The following is a 23758-nucleotide window of genomic DNA, read 5'->3' as shown; positions in this document are numbered from 1 at the left end:
TCCAGCCAACTATGTTTAATAAATAATTTTGATATATCCTGCTGATAAACTCACAAAGAAGAAAGAACTAAAAGCATGGAATTTTAAAAGGGAATGTTCTCTTAGCCTGGAGATTGAGCCAAACTAAATGGGAAGGACCAGGCAAACACATAAAGCACTCTCCACCCTCCTTGTGTAGATTTAGAATAAAGGGAGATTTCTGTCTTCCTCTGTCCAGAAGGCAGAGTTTATCTTTTATCTCTCTCCCCCAGTGCCTGCTAGATAGTGGGTTCTCAACAAATGAATGCCTTTTAAAATTAATTTCTACTTCATGGCAATTTGATTTTCTTGAATAAATATTATCTTCCTGGAATGTAAACTGGGTGTAACTCCCTTGCTTAAAGTCCTCCTAGGTGTCCTTAGAATAAAATCCAAACTCCTAATCTGCAAGGCCTAGTGGGATTGGGTCTCCCAATTCTTGCTACTTTTTTCACCCAAAGGTATATTGATATCTTTACTATGAGTGTGGATTCAAAACCCAGGTCTTCGGGGTGGGAGGGGGATGCCGTTAATCTGGTATGTGTCACTCTGACTTCAGAGAACCAGAGACAGGACTCCCTGCTTCTCACTGTCCTCCGCTGGCAAATAGAGCAGTCTCTGCAAAATCCAGATTTGCTTATGTCACTCTTCAGCCTGAAATCCTGTAACATCTACCTGTCACCGAGGGCTATTCCATCTAAGCTCATTCCTTGGCGCTTGGTCCTCCCCTCCTTGCTGCTGCTGTTAAGTCACATCAGTCGTGTCCAACTCTGTGTGACCCCATAGATGGCAGCCCACCAGGCTCCACTGTCCCTGGGATTCTCCAGGCAAGAACACTGGAGTGGGTTGCCATTTCCTTCTCCAATGCATGAAAGTGAAAAGTGAAAGTGAAGTTGCTCAGTCGTGTCCGACACTTCGCGACCCCATGGACTGCAGCCTACCAAGCTCCTCCGTCCATGGGATTTTCCAGCCAAGAGTATTGGAGTGGGGTGCCATTGCCTTCTCCTCACTCCTTGCTAGTCAAGTTCATTTCCTGTTTCCCCCAGGAGTCTCACTTTCCCTCGTATCCAGAGCTGTCTCAAGCTCTTTTGTGCCCCTTCCTGAAACAATCTCCTGCCCTGCCCTCCTCCTGTCACGTGGCTGACTCCTCATTCGTCAGCACTTGCTTTGATTGCAATACCATAGAAGGTTGTTCCTGGCCCTGCCCTTGTCCCATGGTGGTGTAGATGTCTTATTACTAATCCTCCCCAGCTAAACCAAGACCTTCTCAAGGACAGGGACGTATCCCACCCTGTTGTGACCTATTCAAAACTGGCAAACATCTGAGTGAACAAACCAGGCCCTCTAAGAGGCCAGCTCCGTGCTGGCACCTCCAGAGCTCCGTGCTGGCACCTCCAGAGCTCCACGCTGGCACCTCCAGAGTTCCGTGCTGGCACCTCCAGAGCATGACATGTAGGGTCTGTCCTGTGCCTTGTAGGATGCTGAGCAATATCTCTCCCCTTGACCCACTAGATGCCAGTAGCACCAAGTTGGGATGACCAAAAATGATCCAGGCATTGCCAGAAGTCCCCTGGATGGCACAATCATCTGGATGAGAGCTCCTGATGCCAAGGACACTGAGAGGGAAGGACAGCATTTCTGCCTTCAGACCTTCCATCAGGTTTTCCCCAAATGTCAACTCTGGGTGAGGCCTGCTTGGGTCATGTGGCTGCTTCCATCACTCTCTGCATCTTTAATCTGCTCCATTTTTATTCCCAGCATGTATAATCACCTGCTGTGTTCCATACACACTAATGTCTATGTATTGACAGAGTTCCATGAAACAGAAACTTGGTGGTAATTTGCTGCTCTTTCCCCAGGATGTGAGACAATGACTGGTGCGAGTTAAGCATGGATGTCTGCCGATTAAATCAATATTGCATTTGGTCTGAATCATGCTTGATGGGGCTGTGGGATGCGAGCTGGCCTTGGTATGTGCACATCCTTTTGGCAGTCCAGGTTGCCTGTCCATAAATGCTGTCCATTTTTCTGCACTGCTCTTGCTGGGAGAGAAAGCACAGCTTGAGGAAGATTAGCCTTCTTCATGTTCTCCTTTCCATCTTGGGATTTTGCTCAGAGATTCACTCCATTTCAAATCTCTAATTGCTGCAGTCTATTTCAATTAGACTTTAAGCCGGCGGGCTGGCCAGAATGGAGGTGGACAACCTAGAGGGTGGCAGCTCCCTGGCCCCAGTGAGGACATGGGTCGCCTGTCCACTTGTTCCCTGTCACAGGATTCAGGGTCCTCACCTCCTTAAGAGGGATTGAGCCCCATTACAACAGCACTCCAGGGATTTCCCTGGAAAACCAAAGCTGACTTTGTAAGTGCCTCCTGGTCAGTGTTAACTTCTTCTTCCCTCATCTGGGCGACCATGGGAGCCTCATCATGGTGATCCACCCCCTAATCACCAGCCCTTCCATGCCAAGCTGCTGTGGGAGTCTCTGGGCAGAGGATGGCTTGCTTTATTTATTTTTTAATTTATTTAATTGGAGATTAATTACTTTACAATATTATAGTCGGACACGACTGAGCGACTTCACTTTTCACTTTCATGCATTGGAGAAGGAAATGGCAACCCACTCCAGTGTTCTTGCCTGGAGAATCCCAGGGATGGCGAAGCCTGGTGGGCTGCCGTCTATGGGGTCACACAGAGTCAGACACGACTGAAGCGACTTAGCAGCAGCAGTGGTTTTGCCACACATTGACATGAATCAGCCATGGGTGTACATCTGTTCCCCGTCCTGAACCCCCTCCCACCTCCCTCCCCATCCCATCAGTTCGGGGCTGGTGCACTGGGATGACCCTGAGGGATGGCTTGCTTTAGAATCGTGTCATCCTTTGTCAGTTGGCCTCACAGCTGTAGTGCTTGAACCTGGAATCTTACCCAGTTTTTTGTCATTGATTTAATTAGCTTCTGGCCTTCACCTTCAATTTTGCACAGTATCTCATAAAAAAATAATTTCCATCATTTTCAGCCCTTTAACCCCAAAGTGTCAAGCCCACTTTAAGGAGCCAGAAGAGGAGGCCGGCCTGTTTTCATCATCTCCTTTGCTCCTTCCTCCTCTTAGCCCCTGCCCATGACAAACACCTCCTTCCTTCTCCCCCACCACCCTGCTCATTTTTACAAAATGGGGGAAAAAACCCAGTATGCTTATTGATGTTGAAAATAGATGAAGATTGGGTAGTAGAAGCTAGAATGGGTGTCTTATCTGTGCTTGCAAAATCTAGTCCCAGGGGTTGAGGGCAGCCACAATGCCTGCTTTGGAGGGATAACAGCGGCAGCACTTTTTTTTTTTTTTCTTTTAGTACTGAGTGTCAAAACCATTGGTTAATTATTGAGCTTGCTCTTGTAAATTTAGCAGGTTAGATAAAATGGGTCTAAAAGATCTTGCAGTCCTGATATTTTGTGGTTCTTCAGCATCTTGTGGGGCGGGGAAGCCCCCAACTCATTTGAAAAACAGCTATAAGGAAATAGATGTGGTTGTAGCTAGATAACTAAGACAAACACATAACAAGAAAGAGAAAAAGAAAAGTTGATCCTCAGACATTTATTCATCCTATAAACATTTGGTGGGTCCATGCTGTGTGGGCCAGGTGCCGGGGGATGAGAAAGTTGAGGAAGGAATGTGGGGTTCTCTCTCTTGTCAAGACTGAAGCTGAACTTCTTCTGAGGAGTTTGTGCTAATGAAGTTTAGAAAATACGTTTCCATAGCCTCGAGTGAGGAAGCGGCTTTGCTTAGTGGACCAAATAAGTAATCAGTCAGCAGCGACTCGGTGGTCTAATCCACGTACGTGGCTGCTGTGGGATGTCGGGTAACCTCTTCATGCCTCAGTTTCACCAGGTGCGCCTGGCAGATAAGGCCAGGTCGCAAAATGAGGTGCTTGGAAACGTGAAGAACCAATTGGAAAAGAGTCGAACGGAGATGCTCGGAGGTACTGGCATGGGGAGATGCTGAAAGCAAATCCTGAATTATTTTTTTCTAAAGGGAGTCGGAAGACAATCCATTTATTTATTTATCAAATTGTGTTTCTCTACATTTTAATTTTTTAAGTACTTGTGTCAAAAGAGACGTAAGAAAGGCATTCATTTCAGATATTCATTCAGTGAAGCAGTTGGTTGAAGGAGATCAGATTTTTGAATCTCGCCTACTGTGTCATTAACCCCAACCCTAGTGATGAATAAACTGGGGTGTCAATGAGTTGTTTCAACTCCATGGTTCTCAAACTTGGCTTCACAGAGGAAACACCTGGAGAGTTTGATAAACAGACTGCTGTTTGGTCCCACTCCAACGCATTCTAATTGGTTTTTAGTGCAGCTTGGGCAGCTGCTGCTGCTGCTGCTAAGTCGCTTCAGTCGTGTCCGACTCTGTGCGACCCCATAGACGGCAGCCCACCAGGCTCCTCCGTCCCTAGGGTATTTTAAAAGCTCTCCAGGTGATTTTTTTTTAAGTGGAGCAAAGTCTGAGAACCACAAAAAACTTACTCAAGATTACAGATCTAGTGTGGCAGAAAAGCTAGTTCTACTGAGCCCAGGGCCAGCTTCATCCTGTCAGGGATTATTTTTGCCTGTACTGGCTAAAATCTTCTAAAGACACTTTCATCTCTGGCCTAAAAGGTTGGTTTCGGAGAAATAAGCAAAGGCTCGGTAACATGGTATTATGCTTAACAGCCATCCAAAGTTGAGAGAAGAGAGAGCAAAGCAGCCTGGGACAAATTTGTCCACTCTCAAAAGCCATTAAGGAAATAAAAACAAAGGCAATTTTGAAGAGTGTGGGCTGGATTGAGAGGGCTTTCACATGGCATACTAGGGCACCTGGAGAAATAAGCACCTTTCAGGCACAAACCCATGACCCCAGGAGCACTGCGATGGGACTGGCTCAAAGGCCACCTTCACTGAAGCCAATTAACAAGCTGCCTTCCCTGAGGTTAATACTTGGCGTATTTAGACCTGGGCTTCTCAGACACCTGCCGCATCAGCGGCACCTGCAGGGCTTGTCAGGTCTGAGCAGGAGCCTGAGAATCTGCACTTCTACCAGGCTCCCAGGTGATGCTCCTGGTCCGGGAGCCATGCTTCGAAAACCATCCATTTGGCTGGTTCCCTTCTCCGGAGTAACACGCGGTGCTGCTGACGCCCAGCCATTGGACTGCTTGCTGGATGTTTAGTCGCTGGATGTCGGCTTTCACCTCTATCTCCCCTGCAGGGAGCCCCAGCTACAAAATGATACGTGAAGCGACGGCTCCCAATTCTGGAACACTCAGTAAGAGACTGTGCAGAGTGCTATGCGTACACACCCCGCTCACCACCTGCAATACCAATGGGAGATGCTCCTGCAATCTCACCCTCAGTCTAAAGATGAGAAACAGTTGAGAAGAAAATAACTTGCCAAAGGTGATACAGTATCAAGACAAACCATGAAATGGCTGATATTCACCCTTCTTTCAACTATAAAAATGACAATTTCATATGGTTCCTCTGATAGCAGAGTATAACCTCAGTAGGTCTGATTGCAAAGCCTGAGCTTTCAACTCAAGTTCTCTGTCTCCTCCCAATTAGGACTCTTTGGCAGGCCACGTGTCTTACTGATCAATAGGACTAAAGTATGGAGACGAGTTAAGAGCATAGGTGTGAAGCCAGCTCTCTGAGCAAATACTGGCCCTCAACTAGGTGTGACTGTCACTGACTGCCTCTCACCCACAGTAAACTGTTCTGGCGGCATGGCTGACCCCATAGGTGGCAGCTCCCACCCCAGGCCCCTTGCTAGCTCAGCTGGAGTGCTTCAGATGACAGAGGTTCTTCTCTACACACATCCTAGCATGAGATTCAGTGAGGGAATGAAAGACACAGGCAGTGGCTCTGCTTTGGGGACCTGAGGTTCCAGAAAGCATGCGATCAGAGTCATCCAGGATTTCAGGGCTGCCAAGGCAGAGTCTCTACCACCCAGTTCTGAGCATCACAGGAGCACAGTGATAGGAAGAGGTGGCAGCAATGATGGCTCCTCTAGAACAGTCAGTGGTTATTGGCTGGGGGCAATTTTGCCCCTATGGGATGATTGGCAGTATCTGGAGACATTTTTGATTGTCAAGACTGGGATGGGGGGATACTATTGTCATCTATTAGTGAGAGGCCATGTGTGTTTCTAAACACCCTGTGATGCACAGCCCCCATAACAAAGCATCATCCAGCCCTAGATGTCAACAGTGCCAAGACTGAGAACCCTTACACCACAGCTGTATCATAAACGGCTGGGTATTTCCTGTAGCACCAGGTTCCAGCATTTTGCATGTAAACCAGGCTATTGGGTCTTTTTGGCCATTCTATAAGCTACCCGTTGTTGTTTAGTCGCTGAGTCATGTCCGACTCTTTTGTGACCCCATGGATTGTTAGCCTGCTAGGCTCCTCTGTACATGGGATATCCTAGGCAAGATACTGGAGTGGGTTGCCATTTCCTTCTCCAGGGGATCTTCCCAACCCAGGGACTGAACCTGCATCTCCTGCTTGACAGGGGGGTTCATTACCACTGAGCCACCTGGGAAGCCCCAAGCTACCTATACTCTTAAATAAATCCCTTTCTTTGTATCCTAGTCGGAGGGGATTTTGTTGACTACTATCAAGAGTCCTACCTAAAAAAATCAGCCATGGGGAAGACGAGACTAGAGGATGAAGAAAGAAATAGTTTGTCCCCACAGTTGAGGGCTGGGGGAGCATTCAAGTACAAATATTATCCAGGGCAGCAAAAGTCTACCACGGTAGAGTGTATCACCCATGTACAGCATGGACATTGTTATAAGAAGGCTAACCACCCCAGTGACTCCCTAATCTGGGTAAATCTTCATCTCCCAATTGTCTTACCATCGCTTGTGTTGTGATACACTATTTCCACATAACAGCAGCATTTTTCACCTTAATGTATTTTCTGATAAACTGTCATGTGGATTAGAATCGGGGTGGAGTCATGAATGAAGGGAAACACAGGAGCAAGAATACCCTCTGTCTGTCTGGTATTTTCCAGTTTCACAGTAATACTCCTAATTACGAAGTCAAAACTTATCCAAGAAATTGGCTCAAACGAGAGCACGTTATATCCCAGAAAATGTGAACAAATTTTCAGAAGGACACAATGAAATCCTACTCAGTCTCTGGGGCCAAGAACACAGATGGTTCCTGTTACCAGTTCTGTAGTTGAGAATGATAACCGTGTTAAGCTCACCTTTAAAAAGACCAAATGAGATCACTTAGGTATTTGGCACAGAGCCTTGGCACATTCAATAAATGTTAACATCTACATTAAACAATAATATATCTTGAGAACCACTTTGGCCCTCAGCTAACACATCAGTAATGACAAGATAATAAACCAGTTTCAGGTTTGTGTGTGTACAACTCTAGAGAGTTCTTGGGGACTTAGTAGGTCCTCAGGAAATTTCGGTTCTTTCCCTCTCTCCAGGTGCTCCCCTCTTTTCCCGTTCAACCCTGACACCCCAGCCCTTGCTGGATCTCCCACAGTGGACAGCAGAGGAGGTGAGGGTCTCCTGACCATGACGCCGGTCCCCGACCATGGGCCTGCTTCCCGTTTCCCTTTCAGCCACTGCTGGGCCCCACCCCACCCCCCACCTGCCTAATGGACTCTGTCTCCCACCCCACTCCTGTCCTTCTGTATTGACAAATTTGCAGCCAGCAGATTATAGTCACAGTGTGAGGGAATCATTACCACCTGCTAATATTTTTATAGAATTTCATAAACTTGATCATTCATGAATCACTTACAGTACTTTATTCCAATGAAGAGTTCACAAATCACTCAAACACTGGCAAAATGCATAATAATGAGTAATATTTCAGGAGGCTTTGCATTAATATGTCAGCCTCCAATACTTGCAAGAGCTAAATTATTTTGCCAGGTGCCACTTTGGGTCAGAAGCATAGAAAGCCCTATGGGGGCTGCAGCAGGGAGAGTGGGCAGGAGGCAGTGGGCCTTGGGAAAAGATATTGAAAGTATTTAAGAAGAAGCAGATCATTCAGCGAGTCACGTTCCCTTTAAATCCTTGGAGTTCCTGGGAAAGAGGCCGAGGAATTTGCAGACTAGACACCAGAGTCTAGCTGCGGGTAAAAGAGAAAGAAGTGACTCTTAGTAACTGAAAATGCAGGGCTTTGGAGGTGGAGAGAAACAGAGTTCCCAGATTCTGTACACACCAGCTGGGAGACCATGAAAAAGTTACTTAACAGTTATCTGGTTATCTGTAAAATGGTGTGAACACCTACTTTTGAAGTCTCTTGTGTGAAATGGATTAAGTAAGAGAACGTATATGAGTTGTTTAGCACAATATCAGCTGTGTGGAGTTCAATAAACAGCTTCAGTGGTCATACACATCCAGGGACCCAAGGACAAACTTATCCCAGATCATTTCTCGTCACGCAAATCTCCGAGGTTTAGTTAATGACGCTTTCTTGTTGAATTTGGGACGTGCTGGCATCTTGCAAGTAAACAGCATTTACCTTTAAAATGAATAACAACAACCACATTGAAGCAGTCGTAATGGCAATCCATTCACCCACATGCTCTCTGCTCTTTAGACCTGCAGGAGGGGAAAGTAAAACACGGGCACCGGGGACCTCGGATTCTGCTCTTTGAAGAAGCAAGTAGGTTTGCAACCAACCACAATAACCATCAGGGACATGATGGGTCCAACTGCACTAGTAAGACAGTAAATCATTTCTAAACAGCTGCTTGAAATGAACCAGATTTGCAGCAGTGTTGTGCCCAAAGTATATTGAGAAGAGAGGAACCCAGTTCTCATAAAATCCAGAGATAGGAGAGACATCAAGACAGGAAGGAAACAGGACAAAGTCTAGATTGAAGAGCGAATGAAACTGGGGGCGGGGACCTGGCATTAGAAACTGGGCCATTGCGAGACTGGTGAAGAGAGGCTCAAGCCCAGGCCACTGTTGGCCACTAGCACACATGGTCCTGCACAGGAGGAAACCAAGCCACACAATGAACATGGCACAGCTCCCTGAAATATCACCTGTACACAAACAAAGCCTAGGCATTAAAATGAGAGCTACATGAGGGCAGGGAACCTGGTGTGTCTGGTTTCCCACTCTATTCCTCACCCTGCTGGTCTTCAATGGAATATACTTAGAATGAATGACTCAGTGAATTAGGTCACATGCCGTGGAGTACATTATGAAATTACGAATAAACTCAAGATTATCTAAGAGAAGTTCACACTTGAGATGAGAAGGCTGGGCCACAACTCACAGCTCCAGAGACCATGGAGCTTTCATTCACCTCCTGTGCTAATTCTCACATATGGTGAGACCATGCTTACTATGTTCCTGGTACTCTTTCAAATGCTTGACATGCATTAACTCTTTTAGCCGCTTCATTCTATGAGATCATTATTATTGTTCCCATTTCACAGATGAGAAAATTGAGGTAGATTGTCTGCTCAAGCTCCCATCAGTTCAGTTCAGTCGCTCAGTCGTGTCCGACTCTTTGCGACCCCATGAATCGCAGCACACCAGGCCTCCCCGTCCATCACCAACTCCCGGAGTTCACTCAGACTCACGTCCATCGAGTCAGTGATGCCATCCAGCCATCTCATCCTCTGTCGTCCCCTTTTCCTCTTGCCCCCGATCCTTCCCAGCATCAGAGTCTTTTCCAATGAGTCAACGCTTCGCATGAGGTGGCCAAAGTACTGGAGTTTCAGCTTTACCATCATTCCTTCCAAAGAAATCCCAGGGCTGATCTCCTTCAGAATGGACTGGTTGGATCTCCTTGCAGTCCAAGGGGCTCTCAAGAGTCTTCTCCAACACCACAGTTCAAAAGCATCAATTCTTCGGCGCTCAGCCTTCTTCGCAGTCCAACTCTCACATCCATACATGACCACTGGAAAAACCATAGCCTTGACTAGACAGACCTTTGTTGGCAAAGTAATGTCTCTGCTTTTCAATATGCTATCTAGGTTGGTCATAACTTTTCTTCCAAGGAGTAAGTGTTTTTTAATTTCATGGCTGCAGTCACCATCTGCAGTGATTTTGGAGCCCCCCAAAATAAAGTCTGCCACTGTTTCCACTGTTTCCCCATCTATTCCCATGAAGTGATGGGACCGGATGCCATGATCTTCGTTTTCTGAACGTTGAGCTTTAAGCCAACTTTTTTACTCTCCTCTCTCACTTTCATCAAGAGGCTTTTTAGTTCCTCTTCACTTTGGATAGCTAGTTGTAAAAACTGTGCTTTAATTCAGCCAACATGGCTACATGCAAAACTATGTTTTTAACTGCTATAGGCTACCTGACCTCACTTTAAGGAAAAATATGAGAATCTATGTGCTACAGACCAGACTTCATTTTACTAGCTGTTTGCAATTATTAGTTAACAAAAACTAGCAACTTTATCTTTTATAATCGTTAAAAGTGCTAGTAACTATCCCCACTTTATGGATGAGAATCACAAGATCAGAGAAGGTAAGTGGGTTGCCCAAAATCACACAGCTCACTAAGTAGCAGTGCCGAGACGAACAATTTTCTGATTCCAGAGCCACTGATATTAATCACTATTATCATTTAGATAAAGGATTCCCTGGTGGCTCGGATGGTAAAGAGTCTGTCTGCAATGCAGGAGACCTGCATTTGATCCCTGGGTTGGGAAGATCCCCTGGAGAAGGAAATGGCAATCCATTCCAGTATTCTTGCCTGGGAAATCCCATGGATGGAGGAGCCTGGTGGGCTATAGTCCATGGGGTCACAAAGAGCCAAACGTGATTGAGCGACTTCACTTTCATTATTTAGATAAAACTAAAAATGAGCTGGTTAAAAAAAAAAGGTGGGGTTTTCATTCAACCCTCCTTTGGATATGCTATGCGCATTAGGAAAGGGATGTCGTCTCCCTGTGGATGCAGCCCTGACTGCAGTGTGGCTTTTGGAGAATAAGCCGGGGGCTGAGTCAGGCCTTCCTCATCCTTCGGCCATTCTCCTCCGCCTTGTGCAGTGAGATCCCTGCACAGCCGTACCCGACAGCCCTGTGCTCAGCTTGTGGAAGCCAGAGGAAAGAGACACCTCATGAATCAAAAATTCTCCTTAAAGAAGTCTCTGACTGGGACCCTTGACAACATCAAAACCAAGCCAGCTGACTAACCAGAGGCCACCTTCTCATCACTCCCGATTAGTCCTTGAATGTTGGTGTTCGAGTTTTTCCCGTGGTGACTGCCCTAAGGTATCTTTCCCTCACTGTCCCTGGTGATCAAGGTCATTGCCATCCAAGGAGAATACCCACACTGAGGTGGGCCCCTGTTTATGGAAACCCAGAAATCTCTCTATGAATGTGGAACTTTGACTTTTTTGAAACCAATTTTGGATCCCACAAACAACAGACAGGATCAGTTAGCCAAGCGTGCACCTAAACTCTCACTCAGCTCTTAAACTAGCTCCTAAGGGGTCACTTTAAAAAGGGATCATTCAGCCTCTCATTTACCAATTCTTACTCCCGGCAACCAGCTTTTTCCAGTTTCTCTGATTCATGCTAGTCCTATTTCCAGGCTACAGAACACTGCCAAGAAGACTTCTGCCCCTTTACTCTTTGTCTTATACCCCTTCCATCTCCTAGGAAATTCTAGAGCTCAGCTTCCTCCAGGAATCTCTTTAATACTTAGAAGAGGGGCAGAAAATATGCTATTTGGTTCCTGTGAGGACAGAAAGGAAAAACCACAAGCCTGTTGTCTATGTCAACCTTCTCACAGTTGAAGGCAGGAAACTGATGTTAAAAACTTGCGGAACTTCACAAAAAAATTAAATCGTCTTATAGGAAGAAAATGAATAAGAGCAGCTTTAATTTACTGAATGCCTGCTAAGTGCTGGGTATTGTGCTAAGAATTTGTAAAGATAATTGTATTCCATTTCATACAATACTTAGACATCCTGGTATTATCCCCACTTTGTGGAAGAGAATCACAAGATCCTCAGAGAGGGTGAATGGGTCGCCCAAGATAAAAACAGCACAGTCAACAGCAGCGCTGAGACCTGAATGGCAATTTGCTGACCCCAGAGCTCTGGATCACTGTGCTATGAAATTATGAAATGTATCATGTCTTTAGTTCCATGTGTCTGAAAATTAATAGATATTCCCATGATAGGCAGGGAAAAAGAAGAGGGAATTTACCAACAGTCTGCCACTGGCTTGTCCTGCAGCAGCTGGACATTGACAGCTGCCAGGTCACCTGTGGTTACCAGCAAGTCTGGCTGGACCTGGGAATTTCAGAGGGTGCCAACATTCAATTTCTACAACAACCAGATTCCCCAAGGGTGTACACTGAAGATGCACCGGTCACCCTTTGGTGTCCTCTGACGGATGGTACCCCCTGCAGATGCTCATGGCATCTGCCTTTTGGCGACACTTCTGAGAGGGAGGTCCTCCCAGGACTGTGGGCCCTGGACCACACTGCTCAGCGTGAGGCTGGATGGGCCTTCCCCCCATCCCCTATGCCTTGTATTTGTCCAGCATTTCAGTGCCTCAAGTGTGATCCTCACTGGAAACCCACAGCACTCCTGTTGGTAGGTAGGCAAGTGTTATCTGCATTTTATGGACAAGAACCTGAGGACTGACACCTACATGGTCTTCCCAAGGTCAGTATCTCACGGTAACAGAGGAGGCTACACCCAGGGTGTCAGTTCCCCAGCCAGAGCACTTGACTCTCCAGCGCAATGTCCCTCCACCCTCTGTCCTTAGGAAAGGAGGGAAGAGGAGGCCATGCTGTTGAAGTGGGATTGGCATGCTCTTACATGGTGTTTTGATGAAGATGAATGCCAAGTCCAGGCCTAGAAACTTGCCCCTCCATCCTCCCCCAATCTAATCCAGGGAGACACATGTATGATGGGCAATGGCCTGGAAAGCAGACACTGGTGGCTGGGCCTTGTTCCCAAGTACCTGCTTCCAGCTCAGTGCACTGCATCCTGCTGAGAGCCTTCCCTGAAAATGGCTGGGAATTCTGTCTCATTCCTCAAAACATGAGCTACTACTCCCAGAGGCTTGGTCCTTAACACAGCTGTGAGAACGGGATTCTTGGGGGTGTGGCAGAGAGGGGATAGGAGGGACCCATAGCCTATGTAAGATTTGATGCTCACCCAATATCTTCATGGAGCTACTTTGCTCTCTGAATCTTGAATGAGTGTCAACTTCTGAAACTATCTTTTACAAATAGGCTTTTGTTTCTCCATATAAAAGCAAAGCAAGTGCATTGTAGAAAAATCAGAAAGAAAAAACAGAAAATATCAGTAACACCAAATAAAGCCACTAAGACTTTGATTTTCCTTTATCATGCTTCTTCACAAACACGTACCCATCACGATATGTGTAAACGCTCCATCTGTAATGAGGACACCATATGTGCTGGTGTGTCTGTTTCATTCAATATCTCGAAAATCTCCCGTAACTAGAACTTCTTCAAAAATATTTTAAACGGTTGTAGAAAGCGTCCTTGCAAAATTGTGCCATAGTTTAACCATTATATATTGCTGAATATTTAGCAACTGTTTCCATTTTAAGGATTGCGTCCTGCGATAACATCATGGTACAAAAATCTGACTGAATTCCTCCCTATTTCCTTAGGATGGATTTCTCTAAGTAGAATGAGCAGGTCCAAGGGTTTATTCTTTTTACAGCTCTTCATTATCAAGCTGGTTTCTGGAAAACCAACATTAACGTAGAGTTTCTGACCTCCTCTGAGATCCCCCAGGGGCCCCTTCTTGGTTTTTCATGCCCAAAGTTTTATGCAAACCTGGAGGGCTCTTCTGATGAGACAGGGGCCCTCACTGCTGCTTGTCAGGGTTCAATGCCACTCGGCTCCCACAGAGACACACTTTAAGCCGTGCAGCCCCGGGTTTGATGAAGCACAGAAATAATGAGCTCAGTGGGAGGAAAGCAGTCTCTGAAAGACACGTCTCCGTGTGGGGGATGGGCACTCGGGGGTACTCACTTGATAGGTCGCGATGGTTTCTCTGTCCAGGTTCCGTGTCACAGAGACACTACCCGTGTTCTCATTGATTCTGAAAATTCCTTTAGGCTCTTGATCCACTCCCTTTCCAGTGAGCCGGAACTTGGACCCTTCCGGTCTGTCACTATCGACTACCTGGTCAGAGAAACAGAGCGACATTTACGGTTCTGGCTGGAAAGCATAGCGAAAGCACGGGGCCAACACACCGCAGTGGCCAGTCCACCAGCCACAGGGGCCAACGCGGAGGCGCTGGATGAGCTCGACCACAGCCGCATCACCAAAACGAGTGCCATCGGCTTAACACCTTCCATCCTGACGTGCCCGTCTTTGCAGGTTTCAGCTGGGAAAGCGTACCAGCCCTGGGGGGACATTTAGTGATGGATCTGGAGGCAAGCAACTTCATCAACTTCAAGGCTGGACATTTATATTATCTTTAACTCCTAGGAAACAGACTTTTTCCTACAAGTAAGACCAAATAAGCAACGGAAAACACTGGACAGTTCTATACTAGGCAGGCATCAATCAGGATTCTAGGTGTTCACAGGGGCCCAGTCACCAGCAGCACCACCTACACCCTGGCTTCTACCAGGTATTCGATACCAGGCATGGTGCTGGGAAGGCATTTTACATGAATTTTTTTTTTTTTTTTTTTAACTCTGACAACAATGCTAGGGGCAGGGAACATGCTTATTCATACTTAATGAGTGAAATCAGTGAGACTCAGGGAGATTAAGCAAACTTGTCACAGTTATTAAAGAAACAAGGGGGGTCTTCAGAAGCCATGTTCCATGTCTCTAGACGCACAGCTCTGCGGCATCTCTGTGTCTGGATTTACTTCAAGGGAATTCCCTATTGGTAGTCAGCCTTGATTAGACATTTAAAGAATAAATTGAAAAGGTGAAGATATAGGAAAGCAATGCCAGGCAGACAGAGCAACATAGACAGGCAACAGGCAGGTGAGAGAGCTTAGAAAATTCAGAACGGCCTGAGAAGGGGTGAGGTTGAGAGGTATATTAGGAGCCAAACTATGCTGCTTTGTTTTGATGTCATCTGAAAGTATCCAAAACCATTATTTGCATAGGTTAGTTCTAAAGTTTTACCAAGTATTCATGTATATGTAATTTTCCATCGATACCTGTAAACAAATTTGATTATAACATTTTAAAGGTCACAAACAGACATTCAGAACATACAGATAAAAGAAAGCTAATACTGATCTGGCTGCCATCAATTTACAGCTAAACAAGTACCTATTGGGCTGTGGTCAACTGAGCTTGGAGGGTTTGGGTGGCTGAACCAGAAATGTGCCTTCTAGTGGAGTGAGGAAGAGGTATGGTGGTGGGGGGCGGGGAGTGCGTTTCCGGGACCACCATGCCTGCAATTCTGATGGCTGCCACCAGGTGGCAGTGGAGCCTAAGGCAGCATGAGCCTTGCGCTAAGGCTCCTCTGCCAGGACTGGAGTAGGAGCGCAGTCCATATGGCAGTACAGGTTTTTCATTTTTTTTCCCCCCTGATTTAAGATATTCTTTATTAAAATACACTGAGTGTTCTGATTAAACATCAATTACCTCTGTTTGCATTTTTTAAATTAACAGAAAATATCATCCAAAGCAAGACTAAAAATAAGGTATGTGATATCTTCTGATGAAAAGAATTTTCACTGTCACTGCTTGACTAGATTTAATCCAAATGACATTATCCCCACTGCTTGGAAGCTCCACGAGGTCAACAGCCTCAGCATATCGGGCTCGCCACTGGATCCCAGTGCCTGGCAAAGTGCCTGGCATACAGTGGAACCAAGGCCAATATCTGTTTAATGAGGAGCTCAATGATTAGACAAACATATGTCCCCATCCTGGCTCAGCCAATGATCAGCCTGTGGCCTTGAACGTCATTCTTTGCCTCTTTGGCTCTTGATATCCTTATCTGTAAACTGAGGATAATGCCACTTATTTCCTAGAGTTGGATGAGATAGTATGTGCAAAATACACTCCCGGCACATAGAAGGGGCTCAATAAACCAGAGTTAACAATTAGAGTATTAAGATAAGGCATGGGTTCGATCCCTGATCTGGGAAGATCCTCTGGAGCAGGAGACGGCAACCCACTCCAGTATTCTCGCCTGGAAAATCCTGTTGATAGAGGAGCCTGACAGGCTACAGTCCATAGGGTTGCAAAGAGCTGGAGGCGACTAAGGGACTGAACAACAGCAACAAATTATGCTGTTGTTAACAGGTAAGACTGACACCTCCAGGCAGAAAACGCAACTTAGCTACAATATTAAAAAAAAAATCCCTTTCTAAGGGAGCACATTTCCTTTTCAAAAACAAAACTCACAAAAGCCTCTGGTTTCAGGAGAGAAGTGTTCTGAAGGAAGATTTACTGTGGGAATGGACAATTCTGTTTCTTTATCTCTTATATATTTGCAGTAGTTCCCCTCCCCCTCTTACCACTTTGGCCCAAATACGGATTAGAACCTCTTCCTTCTGCTACCCTACACATGAACTGGTCCTCTCCAAAGACTTCTGTTGGAAAAAAGGCTGGATCTCTTTGCTATCTCCCTTCCAGACTTATTTTAAACACAAAACACTAGTGGGAACTCTTAAAAACCTGTTTTCTAGAATGCCAGTAAAGCAACGTTGGCATTTCTCCAAGTTCCACACTTCCATGAGTTTCAAAGGACTCCAGGGCTTAGAGAAACTTTGGAGAATAAAGCATGGAAGTGGGTGTCGTTCTCCAGGGAAAAGATGGGAGTCTGGGCTCAATTTAGATTTAGGAATTACCCACCAGCTCTCTGGCTTCTCAGTCCCCAGGTGGGGCTTCAGAGAGACCCTGGTCCACTCCAGCCTGAGCTAGAGGGATAGGAGGTATGCAATGGCCACAAAGGAGGCCTCAGCCACACACCAAAGTAAGTCAGGTGGGTTTCCAGATGACCTTTATTATACTAGGTAAACTCCTAAGATTTGTCCAAGTGCTACTGCAGGGCTGTGGTCCCCAAGGCTGTGGACCTTTTCCTGATGTTTAAAGTGATGGAATGTAAGAAATCCAGTGCACTCCTGCCCAGAACAAATCCTGCCATGAGTCTCTGCTCCTGCAGCAGCTGTTCACACCCATTATACCACATAGGAGGGCTTCACAATTAGCTGGTCTTTCCTATTATTCTCTGTAATTCAACCCTTCTTTTCACAGTGGGATGTTTTTTCCTTATTCTCTGAGTTGGAATGAAAAAAAAAAAAAGCTAGATATGAGAAAGAACTTGGACCCTGGGTGCCAACTCTCTGAGAAGCGTGTGTAAATAGCACACAGGTCCTGCTGCATACCTGGGCAAAGCCACTTCCCCAGCAGCAGCAGGGGTTGCTGGCATGCCAGCTGTGCCGGGAGTGGGGGGCATGGCTCAGGTGGGACCAGAGTCTTCTGCACCCTGCGAGGGGCAGGAAATGCAGGGGCTTGGAGCAGCCAGTGCTGCTTGCTCTGAGTTTCAAAGGGCATCCTCACTGCCTACTTCCTACAGAATGTGGCACATACAGACAAAGCCAGAGCCCGCTAGGAATCCCATTCCCACATCCGTTCTCTGCTGCAAGGGGCCTATGGTACCAAGTCATATGTGTTTCAAAGATACTCTGTGAATCTAAATACACATTTATGTACTCATAGACTATATAGCCGGAGAAGGTGATGGCACCCTACTCCAGCACTCTTGCCTGGAAAACCCTATGGATGGAGGAGCCTGGTAGGCTGCAGTCCATGTGATTGCAAAGAGTCGGAAACAACTGAATGACTTCACTTTCACCTTTCACTTTCAAGCACTGGAGAAGGAAATGGCAACCCACTCCAGTGTTCTTGCCTGGAGAATCCCAGGGACGGGGGAGCCTGGTGGGCTGCCGTCTATGGGGTCGCACAGGGTCGGACACGACTGAAGTGACTTAGCAGCAGCAGCAGGCTATATAGCAACTTTGAGTATTTTTACATTGAGAGGATCATTTTGCATCAGTTCAGTTCAGTCGCTCAGTTGCGTCCGACTCTTTGCAACCCCGTGGACTGCAGAACGCCAGGCCTTCCTATCCATCACCAACTCCCGGAGTTTACTCAAATTCACATCCACTGAGTCGGTGATGCCATCCAGCCATCTCACCCTCTGTCATTCCCTTCTTCTCCCACCTTCAGTCTTTCCTGGCATCAGGGTCTTTCCCAATGAGTCAGTTCTTCCCATCAGGTGGCCAGAGTATTGGAGTTTCACTTCAGCATCAGTCCTTCCAATGAATATTCAGGACTGGCTTCCTTCAGAATGGACTGGTTGGATCTCCTTGCAATCCAAGGGACTCTCAAGAGTCTTCTCCAGCACCACAGTTTAAAAGCATCAATTCTTTGGCACTCAGCTTTCTTCATAGTCCAACTCTCATATCCATACATGACTACTGGAAAAATAATAGCCTTGACTAGACGGACCTTTGTTGGCAAAGTAATGTCTCTGCTATTTAATATGCTATCTAGGTTGGTCATAACTTTTCTTCCAAGGAGGAAGTGTCTTTTAATTTCATGGCTGCAGTCACCATCTGCAGTGATTTTGGAGCCCCCCAAAACAAAGTCTGACACTGTTTTCACTGTTTCCCCATCTATTTCCCATGAAGTGATGGGACCGGATGCCATGATCTTGGTTTTCCGAATGTTGATAGTATTTTATAATTTTTATATTCAATGTGGTTGGAGGTTATACAAAATATGCAATACTTTATATGTATTATTACATTTGTATGATATAAATATATTTTATATTTCATAGATAGACACAGACTTTGAGGGGAAGAGTAACTTTGTACTTATAGAAACACTGCCTAGATACCATAGAGCTCCCACATACTTTTCATCAATTTCCCCTAATATTCACATCTTTCATAACCATGGAACTTGGTCACAACTGAGAAATTAACATTGACATGTGACTATTAACTAACCAACCTCCAGATCTTATGTATTCAGATTTCACTACACCAATTTTTCTCCTCTGTCATTTTTCTAACCCCAAAATCTAACCTGGAACCCTATTACTTTTAGTCAGTGTGTTTGCCTGCCTATGGGTTCAGACATTTCCTGAATTATGCTGACATCAGTTCCCCCCACCATGGAAAATATATTTGATATATCAAAATGCCATAGTCCCCAAATTCTACATATTCTCTTTAAGACCTTCTAGCCCTGGCCCCCTGCCAGTCTCCAGTACCTGTAATTTAACTCAGATCCACACTAAGGGTTTTGACTATTTTGTTGTTGGGGCCAAGACTGGTGCATGGTACGCAGTAAGCTTTCACTAAATGTTCGCTTTAAGTAAATGAATATTATGTAGTCTCCTAATAGGCCTCTATGTTTCTGATTCTCTCTTTTCCCTTCTTGTCCTAATTGCAATCAGAATGGTCATTGTAAAATGCAAACACAAATATGGCCAAAGCAGTTTCCAGATTAAGACTTTCTTTTGCTGGTTCCCCATTGCTCCCAGGTTAATTACCTTAGGGGCCTCCTTGATGGGCCTCCACCTGCTTCTTCAGTTCTCTCTTTTGCCACCACCAACTGTGAGCCACGGGCCTTCTGAACTTTGCCCACTTTCTCTGGACCTGGGTTGGTCGGACTCCTATCTTTCACCCTGCCTGCTGGAGTCCCTCCTGGTCTTCCTGGACTCAGCGCCACCAGGGATTGCCCGCTCACTGGAGCTTCTCCTGACCCTCTGCCCCACTCCAAGGAGGCGGCCTCATCTTCTGGTCCGAGCCCTGCTCACCACTGTGGTCTGTTAAGGCACAGAGAGCAGATGGCCCCTTGGTTGGGGGTGGTAATTGTCCCTTGGGCTATTTATTTCTTATTCTTTTAACATTTCCTGGGTTTGGAACACAGAAGATACTTGACTAAAGCTTTAAAAAAAATACAACTTTGTTTGCATGTTTTTATATGATCATAAAATGCTTCATAAACTCATAAATTAAAATCTGTTGTACTAACTTTTTTGTATGTGTGAAAATGTGGTCACTTTATCTATGTAATATCAGTATCTTCTCATTTCTCTTTTTATAAGCCCTCAGGCAGCGGTAACACCCAGGAATCATTAAGGGACCTAGGCCACTTCCCCATCCTTATAACCTGCAAAGGGCCAGTCTTGTGTGAAGACCCTCTGTCTGAGCAAACACTGTGCTCATGGTGTGAAGCGGCTCCAACACAAATACCCCAGCACCTGTTCACTGTCACAGCCAACTAAATGGATGCTCTAATTCTAGCTATTTAGAAAATCAGGAGATACTTATTTTCAAAGGATAGAAGACTCTACATATATAAGCAATATGGTCAAAAGGATAAAAAACTAGAAAATAATCAGACCCCTCGCCCACAAATTTTCAAAGGGAAATGAATCACATGTGAACACTTGGGAGATAGAGTTAATAGGCTAATATTTTTTTTTCCTTCAGGATACTTTTGACTTCATAAGATGAGCCTACATTACTTGCTATATAGTAAAAAATTAACCCAAAAACAAAACAAATTTTTTTAAACATGTAAGACTAATCACTGGAGCTTGGGGTATATACTAATTTAGAAGATGTTTTCTGCTCCATATTAAGTAGGAAAAAACTCATGTATGGCCTTTACCTAGAGTTATTAGAAGACATTTGTTTTGTCCAGTAGGTTGGTTCTCTAAGGTGATTTGTAAGCAGCAATTAATTCTCTACTGTGGTTTAGTCCTTGACATGCCTTTGAACTTGAAGATACTTAGCCATTCAGCAATCCAGGCAGCTGTTAGACCCATGCCCTTCTCTCACTCTCACGCTGCTCAACGACTTTCAAACATTAGGTCATAAATCAACAAGGGGAACTAAGGAAAACACAATGCCAAGAGTTCCAAAATCCCTGGTGGAGAATCACAGAACCCACGCTCTGGCAATCCACTGAGGTAGGATGAGAAGCAGAGACCCACAGCACAGACCAGGGGTTCTTGTACCAGCAGGCTGTGTTCACTACCAAATTCAAATGGCTTATGCCCTCCCAGGGAGGGGGTTAAAGGTATGGGCAGGATGGAACACTCAGGAAAGAAAAACAAACCCCAGTAACACACTATGAGGGGAAATCTGAATCCACTACTCTGACCCTTCATTTATCAGCACTGTCATTGCAGCAGCTTTGATACCCTTCTTTTTTAAGAAAGGATTTAAGATTATGCCTAAACTCAGCTTAATCCACTGAGTTCCATAGGATTCAGTGTTAACTGGAGAGGGGGATAGGTCAGCTTTATTTTCTGATAGTTACAATTTTTTGGTTACTGTCCATAGCCTATAGAAAAAATTTTAAGGAGAATATTTCTTAATTTATAAGTATTTCCCACATTTTAATTTTTTACTTCTACCTTACCAGAGAATAACGTGGTTTATGAAATTTCTACTCTTGAAGATTTTTTAAAAATGTATTCACAGCCAAGTACAATGTCATCTTTACTAAACAAGCTACTGATGCATGGAAAGAATGAATATTCTGCAGCATTATTCATGATACCCAAAAAGTGGAAGGAAACTAAGTGTCCAACAATGGACAAATGGATGAATAAAATGTGGTACATCCATAAAATGGAATATTATTATTCAAACCTAAAAATGAAGAGAATTCTAACACACGCTATCATATGGATAAAACTTGAAGACATTATGTTAAGTGAAATAATTCAGCCACAAGAGGACGAATATTATATGTATATTTAAATAAACATATTTACAAGCATAATTGGCACAATGCTGCTCTCACTGAGGGAACTCGGTTTATATTTGTTAATATATTCCAAACTGATAGCACCACTCACTCACCCTGATGGTCTGTTTCTCTGCCATGATTTTTTTAAATTAATTTTTATTGGAGTATTTCCATGACTTTTAATAAGATGCTTCCTTCTTGATTACAATTTCCTCTATTACCTCCCTACCTTCTTTCCTTCTCTTCACAATATTTATTGACCATTCACGAGTTTCAGAGTGCTTAAGGGTCATAGTTCAATAATCTATGAAGCTCACATTATGTGCTATGGGAGATTTGCTAGAAGAAGCCACAGCAGATCAGAGAAAGCAGAAGTTATCTTTGGGTCACTGGGTCACTGTGCCTTGTCTGGACCCAAAGTCCATTCACTACCCATCAGTATCACACTTCCACATCTCTTTATCATCCAAGAGAATAACTGGGATCCTTACATGTCCCTTTCTGAACTTCTGGTTTCTTAGTGCAGACTATGAGTTTCACCCCCCTGCTCATTGGGCCCCGTGACTTTGCCTCTTGTGGTTCTACCAAAAATCAAGATGTCCCACACTGCCTTCCCTCCAAAATCAAGATGGTCCTGGAACCTCTGGTGAGAAATCTAGATTTTCTATACCTGCTGTCTCTTTGTTTATGAATCAGATTTATAGTAGTGGGGAGTAGTCACCAAGGCTGTTCCTAAACAAGCTGCTCCTCTTCTGGGCACATAGTCCTCTTCTGGGACTATATTTCTGCAGTCAGCTAAAGGTGATTGTGGCCATAGGACTTGCTTTAGCCAATGAAGTGAGAGTGAAAGTTATCAAAACACCAGTGCACGTGCCCAATTCACAGTAGAGGCCAAACAATACCAAAACGTCAGAGTCTGGAACAGAGAAATGTTTACTGCAGGACTCTGCAAGGAAACAGGTGGCTCATACCTTAAAAACCCCAAACGGTCTGAAAGCTGTCAGCAAAGCCCTTTTATAGGAAAGGTGAGGGAGCGGCATGGTTATTTGTCGCAAACATCTTGGTGTGTCAGATCTTTTGTTTTTTTCTTCTTTAAATTTATTTTTTAGTTAGTGGAAAATCGCTTTACAATGTTGTGTTGGTTTCTGCCATACAACAATGAGAATCATGGTCAGGTAAAACATTCCTCTAAACTCCCACCAAAACAAATGCTATTCTCTGTTCTGATAAGTCCGGGCCAGGTCTCTCAGCTTTCACCCTCGGAGGTCCAGGCCTGGCTGAGAGGAGGGGGTCCCTGAAGGCACTGGTTCCCCTGCCCCAAATCATATGCCCAGCACCCAGGCTGGGTCTTCCTGCCAGCGCCCAGACCTGGCTGAAGAGGCAGATCTCAGCTGGCAGCTCCCTCAGGGCAAGGTCCCCAGACCTGCTGAGCCAGCATTGCTGAGGCAGCCAGGTGCCCAGGCCCCAGCTGGCCTCAGGCTCCTCACACTGCCCAGTAGGGGCTGGTCCCAGAGATGGCCGCTGCCATTAGGTCACTGAGGCGGGGATGGGGGAGAGGGTGATCGCCGCCTCAAGGCCTGGACCCGGCCAGTGGGCGGCCTTGGTGAGGGCTCTGAACCCCCGCAGGACACAGCCCCCAGTCTGTTCCCTGGGTCCCTAACTTATCCGCTGCACGAGGCTGGCATCCGCCTCTCACCTCACTCTTTGTCTGAGGACCCTCTGACGACCTTTGACGGAATGTTCCACTAACGGTCGCCCCCTGAAGTTGCTGGCTTGGGGGAGGAGCCCATTGCAGCGCCGACCAATGGCTGAGCGACCACTGGTCCTCTTGCGGTAACCGTTGGCTGGCAATGGGCTGAGAGGTAAGGGTGCATGCAGCAACGGCGGTGCAAAGCGCTGCGCCAGCATATTACCACCTCACAGCCTAACTCACCCTGACTAACGCTCAGAGTGCTTAGGACAACCGGGTCTGCAGCTCGGAGCTCACTAACCATGT

General features: G+C 45.6%; 1 protein-coding gene across 1 annotated transcript in view; it reads right to left on the bottom strand.

The window, feature by feature from the left end:
• The window catches only part of CDH13 (cadherin 13), a 1024384-nt gene that overhangs the window by 456495 nt on the left and 544131 nt on the right, over nucleotides 1–23758 (bottom strand). Inside the window, exon 5 of the mRNA XM_052655824.1 lies at nucleotides 14030–14182. Within this exon, the coding sequence (XP_052511784.1) occupies nucleotides 14030–14182 (153 nt within the window). The remainder of the gene's footprint in view (nucleotides 1–14029; nucleotides 14183–23758) is intronic.

This window comes from Budorcas taxicolor, chromosome 18 (assembly GCF_023091745.1).
Source record: "Budorcas taxicolor isolate Tak-1 chromosome 18, Takin1.1, whole genome shotgun sequence".
Lineage (NCBI taxonomy): Eukaryota > Metazoa > Chordata > Mammalia > Artiodactyla > Bovidae > Budorcas > Budorcas taxicolor.
This window is presented reverse-complemented; position numbering and strand designations above follow the sequence as displayed.